This window comes from Schistocerca piceifrons, chromosome 8, assembly GCF_021461385.2.
Source record: "Schistocerca piceifrons isolate TAMUIC-IGC-003096 chromosome 8, iqSchPice1.1, whole genome shotgun sequence".
In the NCBI taxonomy this organism is placed as follows: domain Eukaryota; kingdom Metazoa; phylum Arthropoda; class Insecta; order Orthoptera; family Acrididae; genus Schistocerca; species Schistocerca piceifrons.
Window position 1 is genome coordinate 443,609,842 of NC_060145.1, and position 23,943 is coordinate 443,633,784.

The 23,943-nt window shown below is 41.4% G+C and overlaps 1 protein-coding gene across 1 annotated transcript in view; it reads right to left on the bottom strand.

The window, feature by feature from the left end:
- LOC124712432 (fatty acyl-CoA reductase 1-like) overlaps positions 1 to 23,943 on the bottom strand; it is a gene marked incomplete at its 5' end in the record, with an annotated part of 126,867 nt that overhangs the window by 49,156 nt on the left and 53,768 nt on the right. The window contains 3 exons of the mRNA XM_047242726.1: positions 472 to 538; positions 4,612 to 4,795; positions 23,366 to 23,475. Coding sequence (XP_047098682.1) covers positions 472 to 538; positions 4,612 to 4,795; positions 23,366 to 23,475 — 361 coding nt within the window. The remainder of the gene's footprint in view (positions 1 to 471; positions 539 to 4,611; positions 4,796 to 23,365; positions 23,476 to 23,943) is intronic.

The following is a 23,943-nucleotide window of genomic DNA, read 5'->3' on the forward strand; positions in this document are numbered from 1 at the left end:
TACTGCTCTGCCGTATGTTGTAGGTCGAGGAGGAAATGTAATGTATGCTCAATATCAACCCTACTACTAATAAACGAGACATTTGCTTCACATAACAATCCTACCATGACGTCAGGGGGCTTAGTAAAGATTTCAGACATACTATCAACCATCCAAAAACCACTGCTTCATTACAGTCAAGTTCGTTCGAGGGAGATCTTTCACTGTCCATTTATAAGTTAGTTACCTTATTCAAAAGCGCCTGGCTACGAAATTTTAACAATTTCACTCGTTCTTCTAACAAGGTTTTGGGTTTCTAAGGTTCCTCCATCACGTTGACGCTGTGTAAATCACTGAATCTATTCGGATATTGTATAACTCATCCCCAAACTACAATGATCTGTGAACTTGATGTTTTGCTGACTTCTAACCTAACAATTACCAAGGGCACCTCTGCTAAGGCAGCCGTACGTGGGAGACAGCCATACTTACCGCTCCTAGGAGCAGGCTAGTTGGGGCCGCGGCTTGCTCAAGTCGCTCCTGCAGCTGCCGCGCCAGCCTAGATGAGTTTCCCTCACGATTGGCATTATGAATTTAATACTCATAGGCTTTACTCGGATCTGTCAGCCTAGTCACCTCCCTTCCACTCATACCAAAATACTAACTGCAACATAGCACTATTTGCAAAAGGTGTTCAGTTAGTAAATATTTCTAAACTTTGTCTTTTTTATCACTTACCCCAAGCCCAATACACTCTCTGCGACCAATATGTAGCGGAACAGGGACGTAGTAAGCCAAGGTCGAGCTCTGAGTGATCATAGTTTTAGAACATTCTTCATTTCAATCATAAGAAAACTAAATCACAAATTTGACTTGTACAAACATTCTCTGCATAATTACGACCGACATATGTTAGATTAACACGTCAGAACTGACCATGTGCTGAGATAAGGCAGCACTCCATTTAGACACACTATCCGGTAATATTAAGCATTACATACGAAAATCTTTCGAGTAAACAACAGCGAGATGTAGGTTCACAGTTATTCAGTCGTTTAAGAAATACATATTGGGCGTAGAAGGTGTACAGGAAGTACAGTAATCCAAGGAGTGAACTATCAGGCTACTACAGGCAATCATCACTTCTGTCCGTTGAACTAACGCCTTCCCATGGACGAATCTGAAGACCCAGACACGATATTATTTGCAGGAGGGAAGAAACCGTTTCTTCGAACACAATGTCATAGGCGAGCTCTATAAGCGCTGTCGTGGAGCCATAGGTTAGGTTAGTGTTGTTTAACGTCCCGTCGACAACGAGGTCATTAGAGACGGAGCGCAAGCTCGGGTTAGGGAAGGATGGGGAAGGAAATCGGCCGTGCCCTTTCAAAGGAACCATCTCGGCATTTGCCTGAAACGATTTAGGGAAATTACGGAAAACCTAAATCAGGATGGCTGGAGACGGGATTGAACCGTCGTCCTCCCGAATGCGAGTCCAGTGTGCTAACCACTGCGCCACCTCGCTCGGTCGTGGAGCCATATTCAGAAGCGTAATTCACTGTCACAGAGCGTGCATTAGTTTGTCTCGGCATTTAAATCATCGCTAAACGTCTGATGTCTTGTGTCGAAACAGCACAAAAGTCTGTTTTGAGACTTTTGTGTGCTGACCTTTGAATTTTGTGATTAACGGGCTGTCGGTCAAACTTTGCATGCATGTATTCCATTTACGTCGCTCTGATGCTCTGCATTAATTACCTTTGTATTCTTATGAATCCGCAATTGTGTAAGACCATCATTCGCTTATGTAAGAAATACTATCAATAATCATTTATTTTTATTCAGACGATAGTTATCATTTTTTGATAACATTGTTTGTGACACAGGATTAATTTATGCAAATTATGTATTTATAAAAATACTTTGTTAACCTGCCCACTAAATTATAATGGACCAAAGATGTGCTGTTTAGCAAATGTAAAGTCGTTAGAGAGCTGATGTATAACCGAACCTTATGACACCGCAGCTCATAGTGTAGGTGAGATATTGCCAACACCAAAAGGGTTTCAGAATCACTGGTGCTGTGGTACGATAAAACACGATGCTAAAATTTCTACTCAGATACCGATTCTTCTGCTGAAACCAGACTCATTCTTATGTAATCAACTTTCAGTTTTACCTTCCATTCTTCGACAAAGTTCTGTTGTTAGTATTTTGATGCAAGTGACACCAGACAGATTGTGCTTCAATTTCTGGATGTATTCGGTCTTGTTTTCTTCGGAAGAAAAGTGACTATGTTCTATTCGAAATGTGATACAACTTCCTAAGCTATAAAAATTTACCCGCTGGCTTGTAGAGCTCCGGCTTTGCACCTGAGCCTGACGCCCGTGAGAGTTCAGCTGGTAAGCCCCTTGAACCCCACCAAACAGCATCGCTTCTCCCTCATTTTTCTTTTGTCCTATGTCCTCATTTTCAATTGATCTCATTTCTTTTGGATGGCCACAGACTTCCTACATGTTTTATCTTCACTTCCTCGCCTACTTTTCTGATTCAAGGCAATGGATCAGGTAATGCGGTCATATTCATTCTCTCAAGCAGATATTGTTACCTGTAGGGGATATCATTTACCAAAATTCTCCCACTCACACTCGTACACATCTCTGAGATTCTTACAATGAACATATGGATTGGACGACACGTATTTTCTGGCCGTTTTATAACATTCCACTAAGAAACATTTAATATTATTTTCTTAATCCCAAGGGACTTGCCGACAGTTTTAGATGCCAATGATTGTTCTGCGTCACATTAGAAACTCGTAGATATTTATACACTGAAGCGCCAAAGAAACTGGTATAGGCACGCGTATTCAAATACAGAGATATGTCAACAGCCAGAATGCGGCGCTGCGGTTGGCAGCGCCTATACAAGACAACCAGCGTCTGGCGCAATTCTTAGATCGGCTACTGCTGCTACGCTGGCAAGTTATCAACATTTAAGGTAGAACGTGGTGTTATAGTCGGCGCACGAGCGATCGGACACAGGATCTGTGAGGTAGCGATGAAGTGGAGATTTTGCCGTACGACCATTTCACGAGTGTACTGCATACACCAGGAATCTGGTGGAACATCAAATTTCCGACACCGCTGCTGTCGGAAAAGGATCCTGCAAGAACAGGAACGACGACAACTGAAGAGAACTGAGTTGTTCAACGCGACAGAAGTGCAACCCTTCCACGGATTTCTTCAGTGCTGGACCATCAACAAGTGTCAGCGTGCGAACTACTTAACGAAATATCATCGATTTGGGATTGTGGAGCCGAAGGCCCATTTGTGTAGCCTTGATGACCGCACGACAGAAAGCTTTACACATAGCCAGAGCCCGCCAACACCGACATTGGACTGTTGCTGACTGGAAACATCTGATCGGACGAGTCTCGTTTCAAACTGTGTCAAGCGGATGGACTTGTGCGGGTATGGAGACAACTTCATGAATCCATGGACCCCGCATGCCAGCAAGGGACTGTCCAAGCTGGTAGAGGCTTACTAATGGTGTGGGGCGTCTGATATGGGACCTCTGATACGTCTAGAAACGATACGTACGTAAGCATCCTGTCTGATCACCTGCATCCATGCATGTTCATTGCGCATTCCGATGGACTTGGACAATTCCAACAGTACAATGCGACACCCCATACGTCCAGAATTGCTACAGAGTGTCTCCAGGAACACTTTTCTGAGTTTAAACACTTTCGCTGGCTACCATACTCCCCAAACATGAACATTATTGTCTGTATCTGGGATGTCTTGCAACCTTCTATTCAGAAGAGATCGCCACCTCCTCGCACTCTTACGAATTTATGGACAGACCTGCAGGATTCATGGTTTCAATTCCCTCCAGCACTATTTCAATGGTCGAGTTCATGCCACGTCGGCGTTCTTCAATCATTCGACGCAATTACTGATGTGGTAGTCCCAAAAATAAATAAGTAAAAGAAAAATAATTAATAGAAGCGACTATACTTGCGCTTATACAAAATTCCAGATTTCGCAGATAACTTCCCAGTAATTACACAGATTGTACACTTATTGTCTCGAAAGCGCCAAACAATTTTGGAAGCTACAAGCAGCCTGTAACACAATAACTTTCTTTTCAGTTAACTTCTTAAGCGTCTCTCTTCGTTGATGCACTTGTTTGTGACCGCTAGAATTCCAACCAGATAAAGATATACAGTTACAGGCTGAATGTTTCTGCAGCCAACATTTTATATTGTGTAAATAATTGTTTAATCTAAGCTATTACAGTTATTAATACAAATTGACTATGCATATACTTGGGGCATTCTTCTGATGCATAATTTCAATTTCTCTATTCCTCTAATTGAAATTTCTTAGTTTTATAATATGATGTACTAATAAATGATGCAAACAATTTATTATTTTTGTGTTACATTATTTTATATATTTTATTATAATCAAACAATTTATTATTATATCATAACATTTTATTTTCATTATTATTCATGTACTAAACATCTGTGGTTATGTTTGGTGGACGGAGGGGGGAAACGCACGGAAGGACCTGTAAGGCCACAGATCTGAAAGCTGGATCTGATCCTGCAACAGACAGAGAACTCACCAGGTGTCCCACGCACAGGCGAGGGTGGCGTTGGCCACCATGTCTGCAGGCACGCCATCCACCAGTGCACTGCGATCCATATGCATGGCGTGCAGAAGTCCCACAGACGATTCGGCGCCTGCGGCAGTGGGGCCATACATGTTGCCCACCCACAGTGCCAGTGGTTCCTGGTAGGTGCTCGACACTGTAGGAACGCAGCAACATATCACCTTCAAACCGATGTCTGCCACTAACAAGGCAACGTTGTCAAGTGTAAACAAACGATCTTCATGAAACGTGGCAGGCGTGAATGGGGACAAAAATAGAGCAATATGTATTTTTTGTTTGCGTTCAATGTTACTTTTAAGGGGTAAAACGCACCATGATTGGTAATTTGGGGTTTAAGATTTAGAAGTAATATCTTCGAAACGACGATATATAAAAAAACATTGTTATGTATATTTTATATAAAATAATTTTTTTTTATATTTCCTCGTTTTGAAGTCAGTCCCTCTAAATCTGAAACTAGAAATTACCTTTCGGGGTGCGTATTACACCTTAAAAGTAAAATTACGCAAAACAAAAAAAAAAGTGTTGCGCTACATTGCCCCCTCTGCACACCCGCCAAGTTTAATCAAGATCGTTTATTGACACTTGGGGATGTTCCCACGTAAGTGGCGACCGAGCTAAGTTTTGTTGACAATGAGATGGAGGACGTCAGATGGTACACAGGGGGTTTGACACCACATTAATAATCAGTGTTCTCGTAAGTCGCTGTTTTCTTTATCTGTAATGTTTCTGACAGACCACAACTTTTACTTCTGTAGCAGATACTAGTTCCGTATATCAAGTGAATTCTTGTGTGCCATATTATGACTTTCGTTAGGAAAGTATTTTATACTTACGAAACACAGAAAGATGTAAGATTTCCTCCCCCTCGAGTATTTCAACAATTTCCGTCACTTCCTTCAAGGAAAAACTATCTGTTTTATATTAAGGTATGGGGGGATGTTATGCCCAAGAAACATGTGTCTAAGTATTAGGCTGACGAATAAGTTCGCAGAGTTTCTATTTTGCGTGCGATGGGGTTATTTATCAACGGTCATTTTTATTTACATTTCACTATTGCTATTTAAGTTCACATATTGTCGTCCTGTCGGTTGGAGATAATGAGTGGAGCTCTGGACGCTGAAAAAAAAGTGTATCAAGTTGAGAAGTGGGAACATTTCCGTGATATTCTACTAATTGAGTTCAGTTGACGGGTGACAGCAGCGGAGGAAGCCAGAACCATTTGCTGCGTGTATGGGACAATTACACTAGGCAAAGCACAGTAAGGAAAGGATTTTCTCGTTTCAAGGAGGATTATCTTGGCATTAGCCGCTCTCCACATTCAGGGACACTTTCGGGGTTTGATGAAGATCGTTTAAACTCATTAATCCACAATGATCCACATCAGTGTACTCGAGAACTGGCAGGTGTGATGGACTGTTATCATTCCATCATCGTGCGACATTTGCATGCAATGGCGAAAGTTCAGAACTCGGGTGTATGGGTACGGCATAATCAGGTGACGAGAAATGGTATCTTCGTGCTACCATAAGAAAAGAAAGGAAAGGTTGAACGGAAACAAAGCATCAACTCCGAGCAAAAAGACCTGTACACATCCGTGCAAGATAAGTTTATGCATTTGGTGGAATAACAACGGTATGGTGTACTATGAATTGCTTTCCCAAGGTGAATCCATCACTGTTGACATTTGTTATCAACAACTGAGACGTCTTGCAGACGCAATCCAAGGACAACGACCAGGAAGCCTGGGTGAAGGGATGCTACTCCACGATAACTCCTACCCGCAGTCTGCTAGACTGACAAGAATCATTATACAGAAGTTGGGTTGGAAATTCATTCCGCACCCACCTCATTTTGAGCCGTCAGATCTTCTGCTTTCCCCCATTCTACACAGCAAGCTTCAAGAAATTTCGTTTCCTGACGAAAATGCGCTCCGCGCACGGCTGGACGAGTTGTTCACCTCAAAACCACCTTAGTTTTACAGTAGCGGAGCCGGAAAGTTATTCCAGCGTTGGCAGAATGTTTCAAATAGTGAAGGAGCGTATATTATTGATGACTAATGACCCTGTTATGTGCACCTGTTATGTTCATTACGCTCATGAAAAAAGGCTACGAGTTTATTTACCAGCCCAATAATTAGCCTGAGTGTGTACCTATTCGTACATATCCTTTCAGTCCTTTGCACCTGCTGAATAAAAATTTTTAGTTCTTTCCAAATAATTGTCATTAATATGAACAAGTAGGTAAGGAAAAGACTGAATATCGAAACACTGTCGTCTCATTATTCAAGGAAATAATATCATACTTAAAGCGATCAGTCGGAACATAATGGCCACCTACCTAACACCAGCTGTGTCCACCTTTGGCACAGATAACAATGGCGATGATTCGTACATTGAAAGGCCTTGGTAGGTCGTTGAAGATAGTTGGCATCACATCTGCATACACCTGTCACCAAATTCCAGGAAATTCCGAGGAGGGGGACGCTGAGCTCTCACTGCACATTCAATCACCTCCAAAATGCGTCTGATTGAGTTCAAATCTGGCAAGTAGGGGGGCCAGGATATCAGTTGTAACTCGCCACTGTGTACCACGAACCACTCGATTACACTACTGGCCTAGTGACATGGCGCTATATGTTGCTGAAAAATGCCATTGCCCTAGGGAAACATGAGCTTCATGAAGGGGTGTACATGGTCTGCAACCATTATACGGTACTTCTTGGCCCTCGTGATGCATACACCTGGATTCCTGGATTTCCGGAAAGCTTTTGACACCGTTCCTCACAAGCGACTTCTAATCAAGCTGCGGGCCTATGGGGTATCGTCTCAGTTGTGCGACTGGATTCGTGATTTCCTGTCAGGAAGGTCGCAGTTCGTAGTAATAGACGGCAAATCATCGAGTACAACTGAAGTGATATCAGTTGTTCCCCAGGGAAGCGTCCTGGGATCTCTGCTGTTCCTGATCTATATAAATGACCTGGGTGACAATCTTAGCAGTTCTCTTAGGTTGTTCGCAGATGATTCTGTAATTTACCGCCTAGTAAGGTCATCCGAAGACCAGTATCAGTTGCAAAGCGATTTAGAAAAGATTGCTGTATGGTGTGGCAGGTGGCAGTTGACGCTAAATAACGAAAAGTGTGAGGTGATCCACATGAGTTCCAAAAGAAATCCGTTGGAATTCAATTACTCGATAAATAGTACAATTCTCAAGGCTGTCAATTGAACTAAGTACCTGGGTGTTAAAATCACGAACAACTTTAGTTGGAAAGACCACGTAGATAATATTGTGGGAAAGGCGAGCCAAAGGTTGCGTTTCATTGGCAGGACACTTTGAAGATGCAACAAGTCCACTAAAGAGACAGCTTAGACTGCACTCGTTCGTCCTCTGTTAAAATATTGCTGCGCGGTGTGCGATCCTTAACAGGTGGGTTTGACGGAGGACATCGAAAGGGTGCAAAAAAGGGCAGCTCTTTTTGTATTATCACGCAATACGGGAGAGAGTATGGCAGATATGAGACGCGAGTTGGGATGGAAGTCATTAAAGCAAAGAGGTTTTCCATCGCGGCGAGATCTATTTACGAAATTTCAGTCACCAACTTTCTCTTCCGAATGCGAAAATATTTTGTTGAGCCCAACCTACATAGGTAGGAATGATCATCAAAATAACATAAGAGAAATCAGAGCTGGAACAGAAAGGTTTAGGTGTTCGTTTTTCCCGCGCGCTGTTCGGGAGTGGAATGGTAGAGAGATAGTATGATAGTGGTTCGATGAACACTCTGCCAAGCACTTAAATGTGAATTGCAGAGTAGTCATGTAGATGTAGATGTAGATGCCTTACACGACCTCCAGTGGACCCATGGATTCCCACGTTAGTGTTCCACGGAGCGTAATGGAGCCGCCGCCAGCTTGCCTCCGTCCAGCAGTACAGGTATCAAAGAGCTCTTGTTCCGGAACACAACGGATTCGCACATTCCCACCATCATCATGAAGAAACCATATGATGCTCTGCCACTGGACCAACGTCCAGTGTCGATGATTACGTACCTATTTGAATCGCAGTTGCCGACGTTATGGTGTTAACACTGGCACATGCTTGGGTCATCGGTTGCAGATACCCATCGTTAGGAGTGGTCGGAGCACCGTGTATTCAGACACACTTGTACTCCGCCCAGCATGTATGTCTAATGTTAGTTGTGCCACAAGTCGCCGCCTGTTGTGTTTTAACAGTTTCGCAGTCTCCCCAGCTTACGACATCTGAAATATGCAGTGAGGAGTGGCCGCCCAAACCGACGACGCCTGGACGAGGTCTCATCTCGGTTTCACCACGTGTTGAGGACACTCACCACAACGCTCTTCGAACCCCGACAAGTCGTGCTGTTTCTAAACACCTCGTGCCGAGCCTCCGGCCCATCACAATTTTCCCCCAGTCAAACTCATATGGATCCTGCACCTTCCCCATTCCGCACATGGACTGCACGCTCACTGATTCTGCATGCGCTGTGCATGTGTTTGGCTAGCAGCCTTTCTTCGCCAGATGACGCTGCCACCGCCCGAACATGTTTATACCGATAGTAGGTCGGTGGCCACAATGTTCTGCTCTATCTGTGTTTAATACCCATCTGCCCTAGCTCTTTCACACTAATAAGCAATTTCATACTGGGTTTCTATTTATTTCGCAGAAGTAACCTTAGCCTCTATAATCTGCGTAATTAGGCATTCGCTCCTCCATTCCGTCTTATCATTACCGCCAGCCTACCTTTCCACACCCTGTGTAATGGCCAGCGCCAAAACTGTCTCTGCTTCTAGAATGATGGGGATTCGTCGGATCTGCGGTGCTACCTCCAAGAGGCAGTATCGCCTGAGGCTTAAGTTGATACTGAAACGGCATCGTCTGTATCAAAATTATGAAAATAAAACAAATATACTTCCCGAGAAATTAAAATTCCGCAAGAACCAAATAATATCAGCAGGAAGTATTAGTAGCACAACTGACAAATAAAATTTAACATTCCCTGGTTTTTGAAAATGATAAAAAAAAGCTTTCAATATAGGGAATCGAGTACACATAAAACATAAGATAAAATTGTAAACATTAAATACTTTGCACCGTGTGGAGTTGCCGCGCGGTTGCAAGCGTCACGTCATTGACTGCGCGGCCGCTCCCGCTGGAGGTTCTAGTTCTCCCTCGGGCGTGGGTGTGTGTGTTGTTCTTAGCATAGGTTAGTTTAAGTTAGTTTAAGTAGTGTGTAAGTCTAGGGACCGATGATCTCTGCAGTTTGGTCCCTTAAGAACTCACACACAGCAATACTTTGCATATAAAAAAACATAGTCTACTTCCTGTATGCATATCTGCTGCAAGAGAAACAACACTGCTCCCAATTATTTCACTTCACGTACGTTTAGCACGCAATATAGTAACGAAAAGAAGACGATGTAGATATCATAGTAATGAACGAAGAGTCTCTCCACAACATTCTGTCTAAATCATGTTTCTTACATTTAGCTATACACCATATGTAATAGGGCACATCAAGATTACTCAAGATAAGTAAGGAAACATTAGTTAGCTGATCGTTGGTTCTCCGAGATACAAAGAGAGAAAGCACTTAAAAAGTATTTAAAGAAGTCGTACATATATATTATCACGAATATTTTTTTAATTTATAAGATTTCCCATTTTGTAATTTTTTTTCAGGCTGGTGAAAAATGTCAAGCATCTAAGCAGTTGCTGTATGGTCTGGTCAGTAATTAACCACATTCTGCACAGGGTTCAACACTATTAAAACAATAGGGAAAGGATCCTGCACAAGCCTCATTTCATTGCGTCGCACAATTGCCTCGCACATGCCTGTCTTCAAAGCAATGCCGTGCTACTGACAGAACGACTATTCTGGTCCAGTCCCCAGCTGTCCGGCGCTGCCGCGGATGTTGACCCCATGCACAGCCAGCCGCTTATGTGGTGATCTGCTGCCAATCTCTGTTACTAGGTGGCTCTGCCTCTGCCTTGCCTCCCCTCCACACTTGAGCACAGCGACGCTATTGCTCTTCGCTGTAGTGCTCTGGTCAGGTTTTCCCGAAAACCGGCAAGTAGCTCCAAGCCGCGCCCATCTCGGCTGCTGGCGTTTTACCACAGCAACCTCGCCTTACAGCCTTACTGAGCGACGCTGCTGCTCCTGGCGACGACTCGCTCTACTGATGCACTCCATTGTTTCCGAATGTAGCCGAACGGTTCTTACTCGCACCGATCTCGGATGCTAGCGTAGTTCCAAAGCTGCTTCGGCTCAACACCATACTGCCTCACGCTGCGGTGTTGCCCTCACATGGTGACGATTTACCATGCAACATATGATAAACACCAACAGCAGCTTCAGATGGCAGATGCGTAACCCCTGCATCATGTCTTAACCCGTGTCAACAAAGGTAGTAAGTTCATTATACCAGTGCACAGTTCATCTTACGCAATGCATTGGCTAACAGCGTCGATATCCTATACACATGTTGAATTTACGAAATATTTCAAACTGTTTTATAGTTCTAGGCACCATCGACCAACAAGACCAAATAATAATATCTTGTATACTAACACACTCTTGTCACTGATCTTTGTTCAGATACATTCTCCCAGTTATCTTTCCTATTTATTTTAATCCACAAACATTTGAAGTGGATTTACTGGGTGATCAAAAAGTCGGTATAAATTTGAAAACTGAATAAATCACGGAATAATGTAGGTAGAGAGGTACAAATTGACACACATACTTGAAATGACATGGGGTTTTATCAGAACCAAAAAATTACAAAAGTCCAAAAAATGTCCGACAGATGGCGCTTCATCTGATCAGAATAGCAATAATTAGCATAACAAAGTAAGACAAAGCAAAGATAATGTTCTTTACAGGAAATGCTCAATATGTCCAGCATAATTCCTCAACAATAGCTGTAGTCGAGGAATAATGTTGTGAACAGCACTCTAAAGCATGTCCGGAGTTATGGTGAAGCATTGGCGTCAGATGTTGTCTTTCAGTATCCCCAGAGATGTCGGTCGAACACGATACACTTGCGACTTCAGGTAACACCAAAGCCAATAATCGCACGGACTGAGGTCTGGGGACCTGGGTGGCCAAGTATGACGAAAGTGGCGGCTGAGCACACGATCATCACCAAACGACGCGCATGAGATCTTTCACCCATCTAGCAATATGGGGTGGCTCTAATAAAACCCCATGTCATTCCAAGCATGTGTGTCAATTTTTACCTCTATGTCTACATTATTCCGTGGTTTATTAAGTTTTCAAATTTATACTGATTTTTTGATCACCCAGTATATTATATATTTCCTTATTTTCCACATGCTCGCTACCGCGGTATTTACCACGTTAGTGCTCCTCTACTTCTAATGCATTTGAGTGTACCAACCTTATAAGTTTCTATGGTCCTTGGTACACATGGTGGCACTTCTTTATTTCTCCTTCCTCCTTCTTTGACTTGACATGGGTTCATATCAGCACTAAGTCTCCCTCACGATTCACGATAGCGTCAACCACCTCGTCAAATTGCTTCTTTTATTCTTTTGCTTTCTTCAAAAGCGTTGGTTTTGCCTCTCTGGTTTCTCTTTGCATGTCACATTTTCCTCAGGCATGTTTCTTAGGTTTTCTTGAATTATACTTTATTTGAACTCAACTGGAGCACATCCCATGGAGTAATGAGTCACATAATTTATTACATCTTCATCGTTACCCGATCAATGCGCCGCATTACTATGTTTATTACGACTGTATACTGTACATAAAAAGTTAATTTCCTTAGTGACCCAATCTTTCACATTTGGCACTGGTCTGTATCTGGATATAAATACGGGTTATACGTTATTTTAACATTTCTGTCCACACTTTTCTTATGAACTGACTTCCATTATCACTTTTCATAGTATACACACATGTTTAAAGTATTCCTTCATGATTTTTGCTGCCATTTTATGTGCTCTTGCTTTTCTAACATGATACAACCTCATGTAACAGGAAAATAGTTCAGTGAGCACTCACATATAATTTACAGCCACCACAGATTTTGGAAGAGGCCCGACTACATCCACAGCGACTGTTTCTTTAATTTCTTTCGGTTATAACTGGCGTATGTACCCCTTGGGCTGCACTGTTGATATTTTAATCTTTTCGCAGATTTCACAAGTCCTTCATGTTTTCCTCATAGGTCTCGCTTGATCATGGAACTAACAAACTCTTTGGAGTCTGTCTTTTTGTTGTGAAGCATTTTGGCAAGGCTATCCCAAAGGCACAGGATTTTTACCAGATTATGGGTGTAGCAAAGTCCATCGAATATCTTTTACTATTCAGTCACGAAGATATGCAACACACATGAGGAACCCAGGGCTTGTCTTAGTCCCGAATTTCATAGCCAAAGTATAATCTGTACGCCTTGCTAACATATGACGTTATTGGTAGCAAAAATTGTCAGCACTGTTTATGCATTTGCGAGGCACTATGAAATAACAGGAATTACAATGGCTACATGCAGTAACTAGACTTCAGTAACACATCAGTCCAACACAAGAGAAGAACACAACTTGTAACTGACTGAAACTACGCTTAAATGAAACATGTTCTGCTTCTCCCTTCATCTTCCTCTTGTTTCTACGGCCCCGGCGAAAAATAGCGACATAGCACAAACAGCTGCTGCTGTTGCCTGAAACCTCATTACTCCGTCTACTATCAGCGGGATTTCGAAGGCTACACGGGAGGGGATTGACACTGACTGCTAATAGAATATAATTATAATTAAATGCAGAACCCTTTAACTTGAAACGAAAGTTCTTCATTGTCGTTTTAGTTATCAGCGTGGGCGATGTAAGCCCGTAAAAAACGGAACAGTCCCCTTTCATGGCCCAGGTGTCCGGCGTCCCCCATGGGGACATACAAATTTCCCGTATACTGAAATTTCACAAATACATTTTAAGACATAAATTAATACTGCTGATTGGTATTTAGGTTATGAATAATTGTCTGAAAATATTGGGATTTGTAATTTTGAAAATACATCGTGAAATTACCTTTTTTCTATGTTATAGATTTATTTATCTTTTTTAGGTTTCTGTTGAAGTAACTGTTTGCTTCCACACAACATTGCAACGGTCAACAGTCACTTCCCCTGCTTTCACCCCTTCCACGCCTCCTATATCTGGATTGCATTAAACCATGCTAGAATTTACTTTCAATCAGCAACAATGAATAACTTAGCTGAGAAGTAAAAACCATTGTTTATGGAAGATTTAAATTTAATGACATGTTTTGTTCTTTTATTGGGAAATCGACAGTTGTTATTCGTTTTCTGTGCATTCTGTGTCGACCTCAGCTCAGTTGTGACTGTTGAGTCACGAATGCTTTAAGAAGCGCATGTGCTCTTGTTCAGTTTTTTGAATAATCATTTCAGTACTGTATTTACACTCAGTATTCAGAGAATCTTTCTTTTCCCTACTGCGATAGAACATTTCTTCAAATTAAGCCTAAACGCAAGGGCTTGTTTTCTACTAAACTAAAGGAAAAGTATCCTTTCTGGGAAAGTACCAAAATAAATTGTGAGGTTTGTTACACAACTTGCCACAACATATTTTCCATAGCACATGGTGGAAGTTGAGACATTTTACAGCACGAGAAAACTAAGAAACGTGAACTGGGTTCAACAGCTGCAGCAACATCATCGAAGATGAGCGCCTTCTGATCCAATACAACATTAGGTATGTTGACAGAAAAATGGAATATTGAAATCTTATACTTTTGTTATTAACTACTGCAAATTTTTCTTACTGTGTTAGTAACTTTTACGAATTCCTTTTATTTCAGGCAATGAAGAATTAAAATTGGCTGTGCCAGAAGGAACATTTGCCTACCACAGTGTGTCACAGTGACAGTTATAACTCCACGGGCTCAACATCGAAAATAATTAAGAACTTGTATGGTATCAAGTTTAGTTGTGCAAGGACAAGAACAGAATGTATTGTTAATAATGTGTAGGCTCCATGGTGTTAATAGTTTCTTACTGTAGACATTAATGAAGTGAATTCTATAAGCGTTTCTGTCGATACTTGCAATCGTAAACCTACTAAATTACTGCCTCTCATTGTGTGATATTTCAAACCTGAAGGTGGGTTATGTGTAAAATTGTAGAATTTCTGTTCTGTCGAAAATAAAACATCAGCTTTCTTATCACAGCGTGTACTGCATGTTCTACAATCCCATAATTTGGAATCAAAATTTGTGTGCCTCTCAGATGATAATATGAATAATGTGTTTCACGGGGTCAGGAGAGAAGGTAAGGAAAACGTTTTCAGCAAATTAGAAGTGAGTCTGACAAAGTCTCTTGTAGGGATTGGTTACTCAGCACAGTGTGGAAACAGCGGTAGGCAAGTAACCAGTCGATGCAGGAAACATCGTGGGTAAAATTTATAAGTGTTTCCATATATACAGTGTACGGATGGAACATCTAAAGGAACTCTGCAAACTTGTGAATATTGAATATCACCAAGTACTGGGTTACATCAGCACAAGGTGGTCAACATTATTGCCTGCATTTGAAAGGATTGTAAAATTGTATCCTGTTTTAAAATCACTTTTTCTGTCAGAATCAAGGTGCCCTGCTGCTTTGCATTCATTTTTGAATAACGAGGAATCAGAATTATGGTTCTGGTTTGCGCACAGTCAGCTATATATCTTTCAAACAAGTATTTTAGAAATTGAAAGGCTGAATGTTAGTTTTTAAGAAGCATTGCGTTGTTGTGAACTACTAAAAACGTAGGTAAGAAATATGAAAAACAGTAGCTAATGTTTTGAGTCCCCAAGTTAAAAGTCTTGTTACTGAAACTGTATGCGTTTGACCGACCAGCTCAAGATAGATTTTTTTCATTTGTAAACATGTTCTACAGTGTACCATATGACTACCTACAGTAGTTTCATGGAGTTAGAATTTTCCGCATGACACCGATTTCGGTTGATCTACTTTGAGATCAAAACCAAATTTGTGATATGTGGAGGCCAGTGTTTCAATAATATAAGACATAGGTTATTTAATCCTGCCTGTGTAACTCCTGTTTGATGACTTTTGTATGGCTAAAATAACTTTAGTAGAAAAATTATGTGCATGGAATGCTAACAATATAACAATACAGGATAGGTGGATGCAAATTTTCAAAGAATTCAGGAAGAAAAAATTATAATTCAGGAAGAAAAACATTGTAATAACAACATTACCTCCTTTATAGAATTTATCCTTTACCTTCCAGGCTCAAATACAAAAATAGAAAGTATTTTTTCAAAAATGAGTAAGCACTGGTAATATGAAAACACCAATATTTTGGAAGCTACTTCCTCAAGGACCAAAATGTATGACAGATTGTTAAGTCTCAGAAAGGTTGGTAAAAGTAGTCACTCTAGTGCAAAATATGTAGATACGCAAACATGAATGACTGCATGAGGTTTTTTCTGTGCATGAAATATTTTTGAGAAATGTTAAATTGTTTTAAATATGATAGTGTTCTATCCTTTAACTACTGCGTACTAGTTTTATATGAGTAATAATACCTTTTTATTATATGCAATTGTCTTACATAAATATCGATGGTAAAAGACTTTACATCATCATCATCATCATATCCCAGTCATGAAAAGTCATTGTTGGCTCGTTTCGATTCCAGTTAAACAGGATCCATAAGTAGTTTTAGTGGATGAGCAGGTCGTCTTCGTTCGTGAGGGTGATACTGGAGTATCCTTGTAGATGTCCCATATTTAATATATATATATATATATATATATATATATATATATATATATATATATATATTGTAGCCTTAGGTCGATATAGTTACAGTTTCACTGTTGGCTGGTGTATTGTAGCATTTCATAGTTTCTCCTTAATTTTCTGAAAGTCTTCTGTACATTTATCTGATCAGGACCATACATTATGCTGTTCAGCACTTGTTCACTTAAGAATCGACGGCAGAATCCGCATTACCCGAAAAAAGTTTTATGCGGTTTTTTGTTTCCCGGCAATAGAAATTCCTTTATACGCCTTAGTTTGTCTAGATTCGGCCTTATACCGTCAGCATCAATTATATGACCCGAAAAGTTAATTTCCTTTCATGCAAATTCCGATTTTTCAACATTCAAACGGGCCCCAGACGACTCACACCTCGAAAATACTTATTTTAAAGCCTACAGATGTCCTTCCCAGTTTTTACTAAATAGTGGCAAATCGTAAAAGTAAACTGCAATTTTCTTCAATAACTTTTCTCCTAACACTCCGTCTAATTTCCGGATGACTGCCGTTTAACTCAAGAGGTATCATCCGATACTGGTAACAATAGCCTTCATATAGAAGGGTAACTGGTGAAAGACGGTTGCCAATCTAAACTTATGAAAAATTGCATCCTTTTGAATTTCTGAAGAAATTGTTCGATATTTACTGGTCTATCTCTTTCCCGGTCGAATACTGTATTCGCTTGCCGAGCACCCGAAAGCAGACGAATTTCACCCTTTTTCTTAGCAAGAGCCTCTAAGAGTATGTTATACTGACTGCTGACCCGTTCGATCACACCTGATGACGACAACACGTTTCGCACTGCCTTTTCCACAGCCAGTTTTGAGCAAGTAGTGTTTTATCTGGTAGTAAAAAAGACGGGTTATCTGGCTTCCTTTTAATTCTATATGGCGGTCCTTTTGTGATGCTATGTCTCTTACTAAATACTTCTCTGTATTCCAAAAACAAATTAATTAACTACTCCGTTCCTTTGAGTTCCATGCTTGCGATGCCTTTCATCTTCGCTCGTAATCCTTCTGGGGTGAGTCCATCTTGTTCTTTGCATTCTACGTGATCTTCATCTTCTTTGATTTCCCTTGCCAGTGTTCTGTTGTTTCCCTTGCCATTTTTCTGTCTTTTCCATAGTCCTCCCTCACAACCACAAGGTAAATTCCTGAAGACTTTGTATGTATTGCTGTTCCTTCTTTAAACTGCGTTTTTTTTTTTATTTCATCGTTTTCTGCTATTCTCAGTTCACTTTTCCCGTAGTCAATTTCCGCCCTTTTCTCTGAGAGCCAATCAAACCAATAACAAATCCCTCTTCTAATCCAAGCACCGTGACAGAATCAACACAATAAGTTTCTTCTCCCATTTTCGCTTTTAACATTGATTAGCAGCAAATAGTTTTTCCAGCCTTCCCAATAGCTCCTTTAATTTTAAAACCAGTTAAGGGCACACATTTTATTTCTACTCCAGATAGTAATAACTCGTTATAATCATTTTTGCTATCGCACAAAGCCAACTTTCTGCGCCTAAAAGAGCCCTCGTTTTTCTGCCATGTGCAAGGGTTGGAACTTAAATAGTGGCAACTATTTATTAACAGCTAGTACAAAATAGATACGTGTTTCAAAGTTTTCCTGACCTTCAAAGTAGTCACCAGCATTGTGTAAACCCGTTGCCAGCGTTGTGGAAGTCGTAGGATACTCTTAGCAGTGCCATTTGTGTTGACAGTTCGAACGGCGCGGTCTATTGCCCAACGAATTTGTAGCAGTTCTGAGGCGAATGCCATGAAGTGTTTCCTTCAGTTAAGAAATCGAGTTGAACTCACGAGGACTTCAGTCAGGGGAGTGCAGTAGGTGGCATAGCACTTAGCAGCCCCATCAGTAAAACGAGTGAGTAACAGCTTGCACTGTACGTGATTGAGCATTGTCCAGCAAAATGATGGCCAGGTCCTGCAGAAAGTGTCATCACTTCTGTCTCTATGCTGGTCGTAGGTGGTGTTACAAAAATGAACATCATAGAGACAGAAGTGATGACACTTTCTGCAGGACCTGGCCATCGTTTTGCAGGACAGTGCTCAAGCATGTACAGTGCAAGCTGTTACTCACTCGTTTCACTGACGGGGCTGCTAAGTGCTATACTACCACTGCACTCCCCTGAGTTAAGCCGTCGTAATTTCAACTCGATTTCTAAACTGAAGGAAACACTTCACAGCATTCGCTTCAGAACTGCTGCAAATTCGCTCGAACTGTCAACACGACTGGCAGTGCTAGGAGTATCCTACGACTTCCAGATCGCTGGCAACGGGTGATACACAATGCTGGTGACTACTTTGAAGGTCAGTAAAACTGTGAAACACGTATGTACTTTGTACGAGCTGTAAATAAATAGTTGCCACTATTAAAATTCCAACCCTCGTACATGGCAGAAAAACGAGGGCTCTGGTAGACGTATTTCTCTTCAACTCCCTATTGGATAATTGATTATTTCTGTCGAAATATCTTCCTCTTTTATCAGATTTTCTACTAACAACTTACGTCAAAATTCTCCATTTTCACAAAACCCACTTTCTTTGTCTATCTACTCCCGTTCGATTTTATTTCTGGGATCTAACGGTTCCATTTTGCTAAATTTCTTTCTCTTATAGTCACAACAAATTCTTAACCACCTCTCTACAAAATTGAAACTTTTACTATACACGTCACACGTCCTTTTTACACACTTTTTTTCCAATTTTCACCCTATAGCAAATCTAAGTCCACACTATTGTTAGTTTTCTTTCTAAATTCTCATCGTTGTTAATGGCCTAAGCTCTTGCGACACTTACGTTTTCGAATTTTCTCCGTTTGCCAGCTGCTGCATACTGTCTCTTCCTCATGTACATCTACTCATACTCCGCAAGCCACCTACTGGTGTATGGAGGAGAGTACTTTTTGCACCACTGACTGAGCCCGCCAACTCTGTTTCACTCGCGATTTGTGCATGGGAAGAAAAATTATCGATAACCCTCTTTGTTTAAATTCTCAAATTTTCTCCCCGTGGTCATTCTCTGAGAAATATGTCGGGAGAAGTAATACGTTGTCCAGCTCTTCCCGAAAAGTGCGCTGTCGAAACTTTAATACAAAATCTCTCCGTGATGCACAACGCCTCTCTTGTAACGCCTGTCAATGGATTTTGTTGGGCATCTCCGTAACGCTCTCGCGCCGGTTAAGCGATCCTGTGGAAAAACGCGCTTCTCTTCGTTGTGTCTTCCATGTCTATTCCATCAGTCCTACATGGTAGGGATCCCAGGCAGATGAACAATACCCAAAAACCGGTTGAACAAACCCCTTATAACCCACTGCGAAGACTGGCGTCGCATCTGGTTGCGGTATCCAAATTACTCTGTGTCTGTTTGCTGTTCACTCTATTTCTTCTTGGTCGCATTCATTATTTACAGTTCGGTTCTCCGAATTTTTGCTACAGTCCCAAGTTCTATCGCGCATTACAACTATTAGCTAACCCCCCCTCACTCGTTATTTTAATAATTTTCTTGGAAAAGCTGTCTGTTTTATGTTAGGAAATCGGGCAAAAGTTCAGTTCGACAGCTAAAACGGGGATCTTCCGCCCAAGGAATTTGTGCCTAACTAATTAGCCGTGACTATGTATCTAGTGGAAAATGTACTTTCACTCCATTCCACCTCCTGAACAAGAAGCTTCGTTACAAATAATTATCATTAACGTGAATGGGTAGCTAAGATAAGGACTGAATATTGAAGCACCATCCTTTCATAATTCAATCAAATAATATCAACTTATATTTGCTGTCTGCCTTAGCTCTTTCATACTAACAAGCACGTTCACATAGGGTTTCTATTTCTTTCGCAGAGGTAGCCATTGCCACTACAATCCGCGAAGTTAGGCACTCGCCCCACCGGTCCGTCCTGTCACTACCGCCAGACGGCCATCCCGCGCCCCGCAGAACCGCCGGCGCAAAAACTCTCGCTGCTTCTAGCATGACGGGGATTCCCGGACTCAGTGGCACTGCATCCAAGAGGCAGTGGCGACAGCATCGCCTGTGTCCTTACAAGGAGATGACAACAGAAATATAATGGGTAGCAAATGACCAGTTTAATACCAAACAAACCTGTAGAAAAAAAAATTATTTATTTACGAACGATGATGTTAATACAGAAACAATAATTTAGTGGGACTATATTAAACCATAGTTCTGAAGGAAAAGAAATATGTATGTCGAGAAGAGCCACAGGAACACTCTAGACGGAAAAAGATGTGCAACGAACTATTAAGGAAAAAAAAAAATCCGAACAGGCCATGAAGGTTCAGCGGTACAGACTTGCCGCCGCGTCATTCCTCAGCCTTTAGGCGTCACCGGATGTGGATACGGAGGGTCATGTGGTCAGCACGCCGCTCTTCCGACCGCTATGAATTTTCGTGAGCGGTTCACTACTTCTCAACCAAGTAGCGCCTCAGTTGGCCTCGCGAGGGCTGAGCGCGACCTTGTTGCCAACAGCACCCTGCAGACCCAGACGTTGACCCAGCCAAGTATTAGCGAAGCCCGACAGCGCTTAACTTCGGTGGTCTGACGGGAACCGGTGTTACCATTGTGTCAAGGCAGTTGGCAATGAACTACTAACACTGAAACTAATTAAACGGAAAAGAACATTCATTAACATAATACAGAGCAGCAGTGGAATGAACTGCAGGAACTACAACCAGATGGTAAAGATAGCAAGAGACAAAGAAAGATCGCTACAAAACAAAGGCATATGAAACTTCTGTAGAAAACGGGGTCAGTGGAGACGAAGAACGAACTCGGATTGGATAAGGATGGGTTAGGTAATCGCCCGTGCCCTTTTCAAAGGAACTGCTCCAGCATTTAACTTAAGCGATTTTGACAAATCACGCAAATTCTAACACAGGATGGCCAGACGGCTATTTGGACTGTTTTGCTCCCGAATCTCGACCAGTGCTGTGTCTCTCTCAGTGACAATGGCTGCATGAACAGGGCATTGTCTGCAGTATGCGAAACTATGCAGACTGCAGGTACCACAGTTCGCATGTCTTCTGCAGCTGCTGTGCTGGTCAGGTCGCTGTGTCAGTAGCTTTTGGTAATGCTGTTTATGATTTCCCAGACAAGTAATACAGTGATGAAATTGTGGGAAATCATAATTAAATCATGCACATCCTGAACGTAGGAGAAAGTTGCACCTTACTTCCCAGTCATAAATGTATGCAGTAGTGATTGTTAGTTGTTCCGCCGGTCGGAGTGGCCGTGCGGTTCTAGGCGCTACAGTCTAGAACCGAGCGACCGCTACGGTCGCAGGTTCGAATCCTGCCTCGGGCATGGATGTGTGTGATGTCCTTAGGTTAGTTAGGTTTAATTAGTTCTAAGTTCTAGGCGACTGATGACCTCAGAAGTTAAGTCGCATAGTGCTCAGAGCCATTTGAACCATTTTGTTAGTTGTTCTATTTTATATCTGTGAGAAGGTCACTGTTAAACTTAGGCCCCTTTCCCCGTTTGGATAACAGGGATAGTTTAAGGACGCGCAAGTTGCCGATGTGGCGCCCAATAGAAAAATGTCCACTTGGCCATTGTGCGACGCGAAGTTGCTTTTATTATTATTATCACTACCTTACAACAGATACGTCCGTTAATCCTTTTTTCATGTCCTTATTCACGCCGGGTCGTTTTATATTTTAGTAGAATTGTTCCCAGGATTAAACATATTAATGCGATGTTATTCACGGATAGTTAAAGTATCATACAAGACAGCGACGATAAACTACAAATGGCCTTGCAGAAACTAAATACGACATCCGCAAGCTACAATCCGACTATTTATAAATAAAATTAAAATCATAACCTTTTTAGGTATTCACATAATACGAACAGAAATAGTCCTCAAAAGTAAACGGATAGAAAATATAGTCCGTTACAGATATTTAGGAAGTGACGTACCATACGAACAAGTCGATACACAGAAAACAGAAACTAATACTTACCAACTTGCAATAAGAACACTTAAGAGTAAAACAGGGAAAGAGATACAACTGAAATTTTGTACCGTCATGGCAGTTGCCACTTTAGTATATGAGGGAGAAATGTGAATATAGTGAAATAAAGATATACGACAACCAAAAGCATCGGTAATGATTTTTTAAGATCTATGAAAAGTTTCACTAGTGATGACAAAATTAAAATCGAAGTAATAAGGGTAGAATGAGGGATGCAAACAATTACCGAAAACGCAGTCCAGCACAAAGCAAAACGGAGAACATGTAAACCGTCAGATAGACATCTCCATCTACATCTACATCTACATAGATACTCCGCAACCTACAGTATGGTGCGTGGCGGCGAGTACCCTGTATCAGTACGAAGATAAGATACGAGAAATTAGGGCTCATACGGAGGCATATACTCATTTTTCCCTCTCTCTATTTGCAAGTGGAACAGGAAATGAAATAACTAGTAGCGGTACAGGGTAGCCGCTGGCACGCCCCATACGGTGGCTTCGGCGTATCTTACGTAGATGTAGATGCAGAAGAGCATAATTTTCGTTTGTCAACAACTTGGACGAAACAATGAAGACAAACATTCATTCTCAATGTGCTTCATATTAAGCTTTTACCTCAAATTGTGACTAGTGATGGTGTAATTTGTTACTTTTTAAATTCACGTCTGCCATTTCTTTGTTCTATGAGCTCCACAACCATCCTATTTGTGAACACACTTCATTATGTGTACGTTACACTATTGCTTTATTTATTTTTCTGCTTCCTAAGGAATATGGTTCCCATACGTGCGTGCTGAGAGAAACTAGTGAACGATGGTACTAGTTCTGCCATAACGGTTGAGGTGAACGTACATCTCATGGAGATATAACAGCTGAACTTACCTATGGAGGGCCTGATGATCGAGGCGGGTAGCCCAACGGCTTCAGAGCGTATTAGATCTTCGGCGATTGCCTTTGTGAAGGTATATGTGTTGGGCCAGTCACCCATAAGCCTGAAACACAGAGACAGTAAGTACGTTGCTACTGAAACCCCGCTCAATTTTAGATAGAGCTGCCGAAAGAGATATTTTAACAGGACAAGAATAATGAAAAACACGTTCGAACACCAGTGCATTCTCAGCGATTACTGATGTCACTGAACAATGGTAAACTGTGATCGAACATTATATACTTACAAACATCGTATGAACTTTCAAACAAATTACTGATTGAGGTAAATTTAATCAGAGTTCGCGAGTTCTATGCTTACATTTGCCGCTAGTGAGACAATGTTCGGTGTGAATTAAAATTAACGGAATGATATTCCTTTTACAAGCTACACTACTGGCCATTAAAATTGCTACACCAAGAAGAAATGCAGATACGGGTATTCATTGGACAAATATATTATACTAGAACTGACATGTGATTACATATTCACGCAATTTGGGTGCATAGATCCTGAGAAATCAGTACCGAGA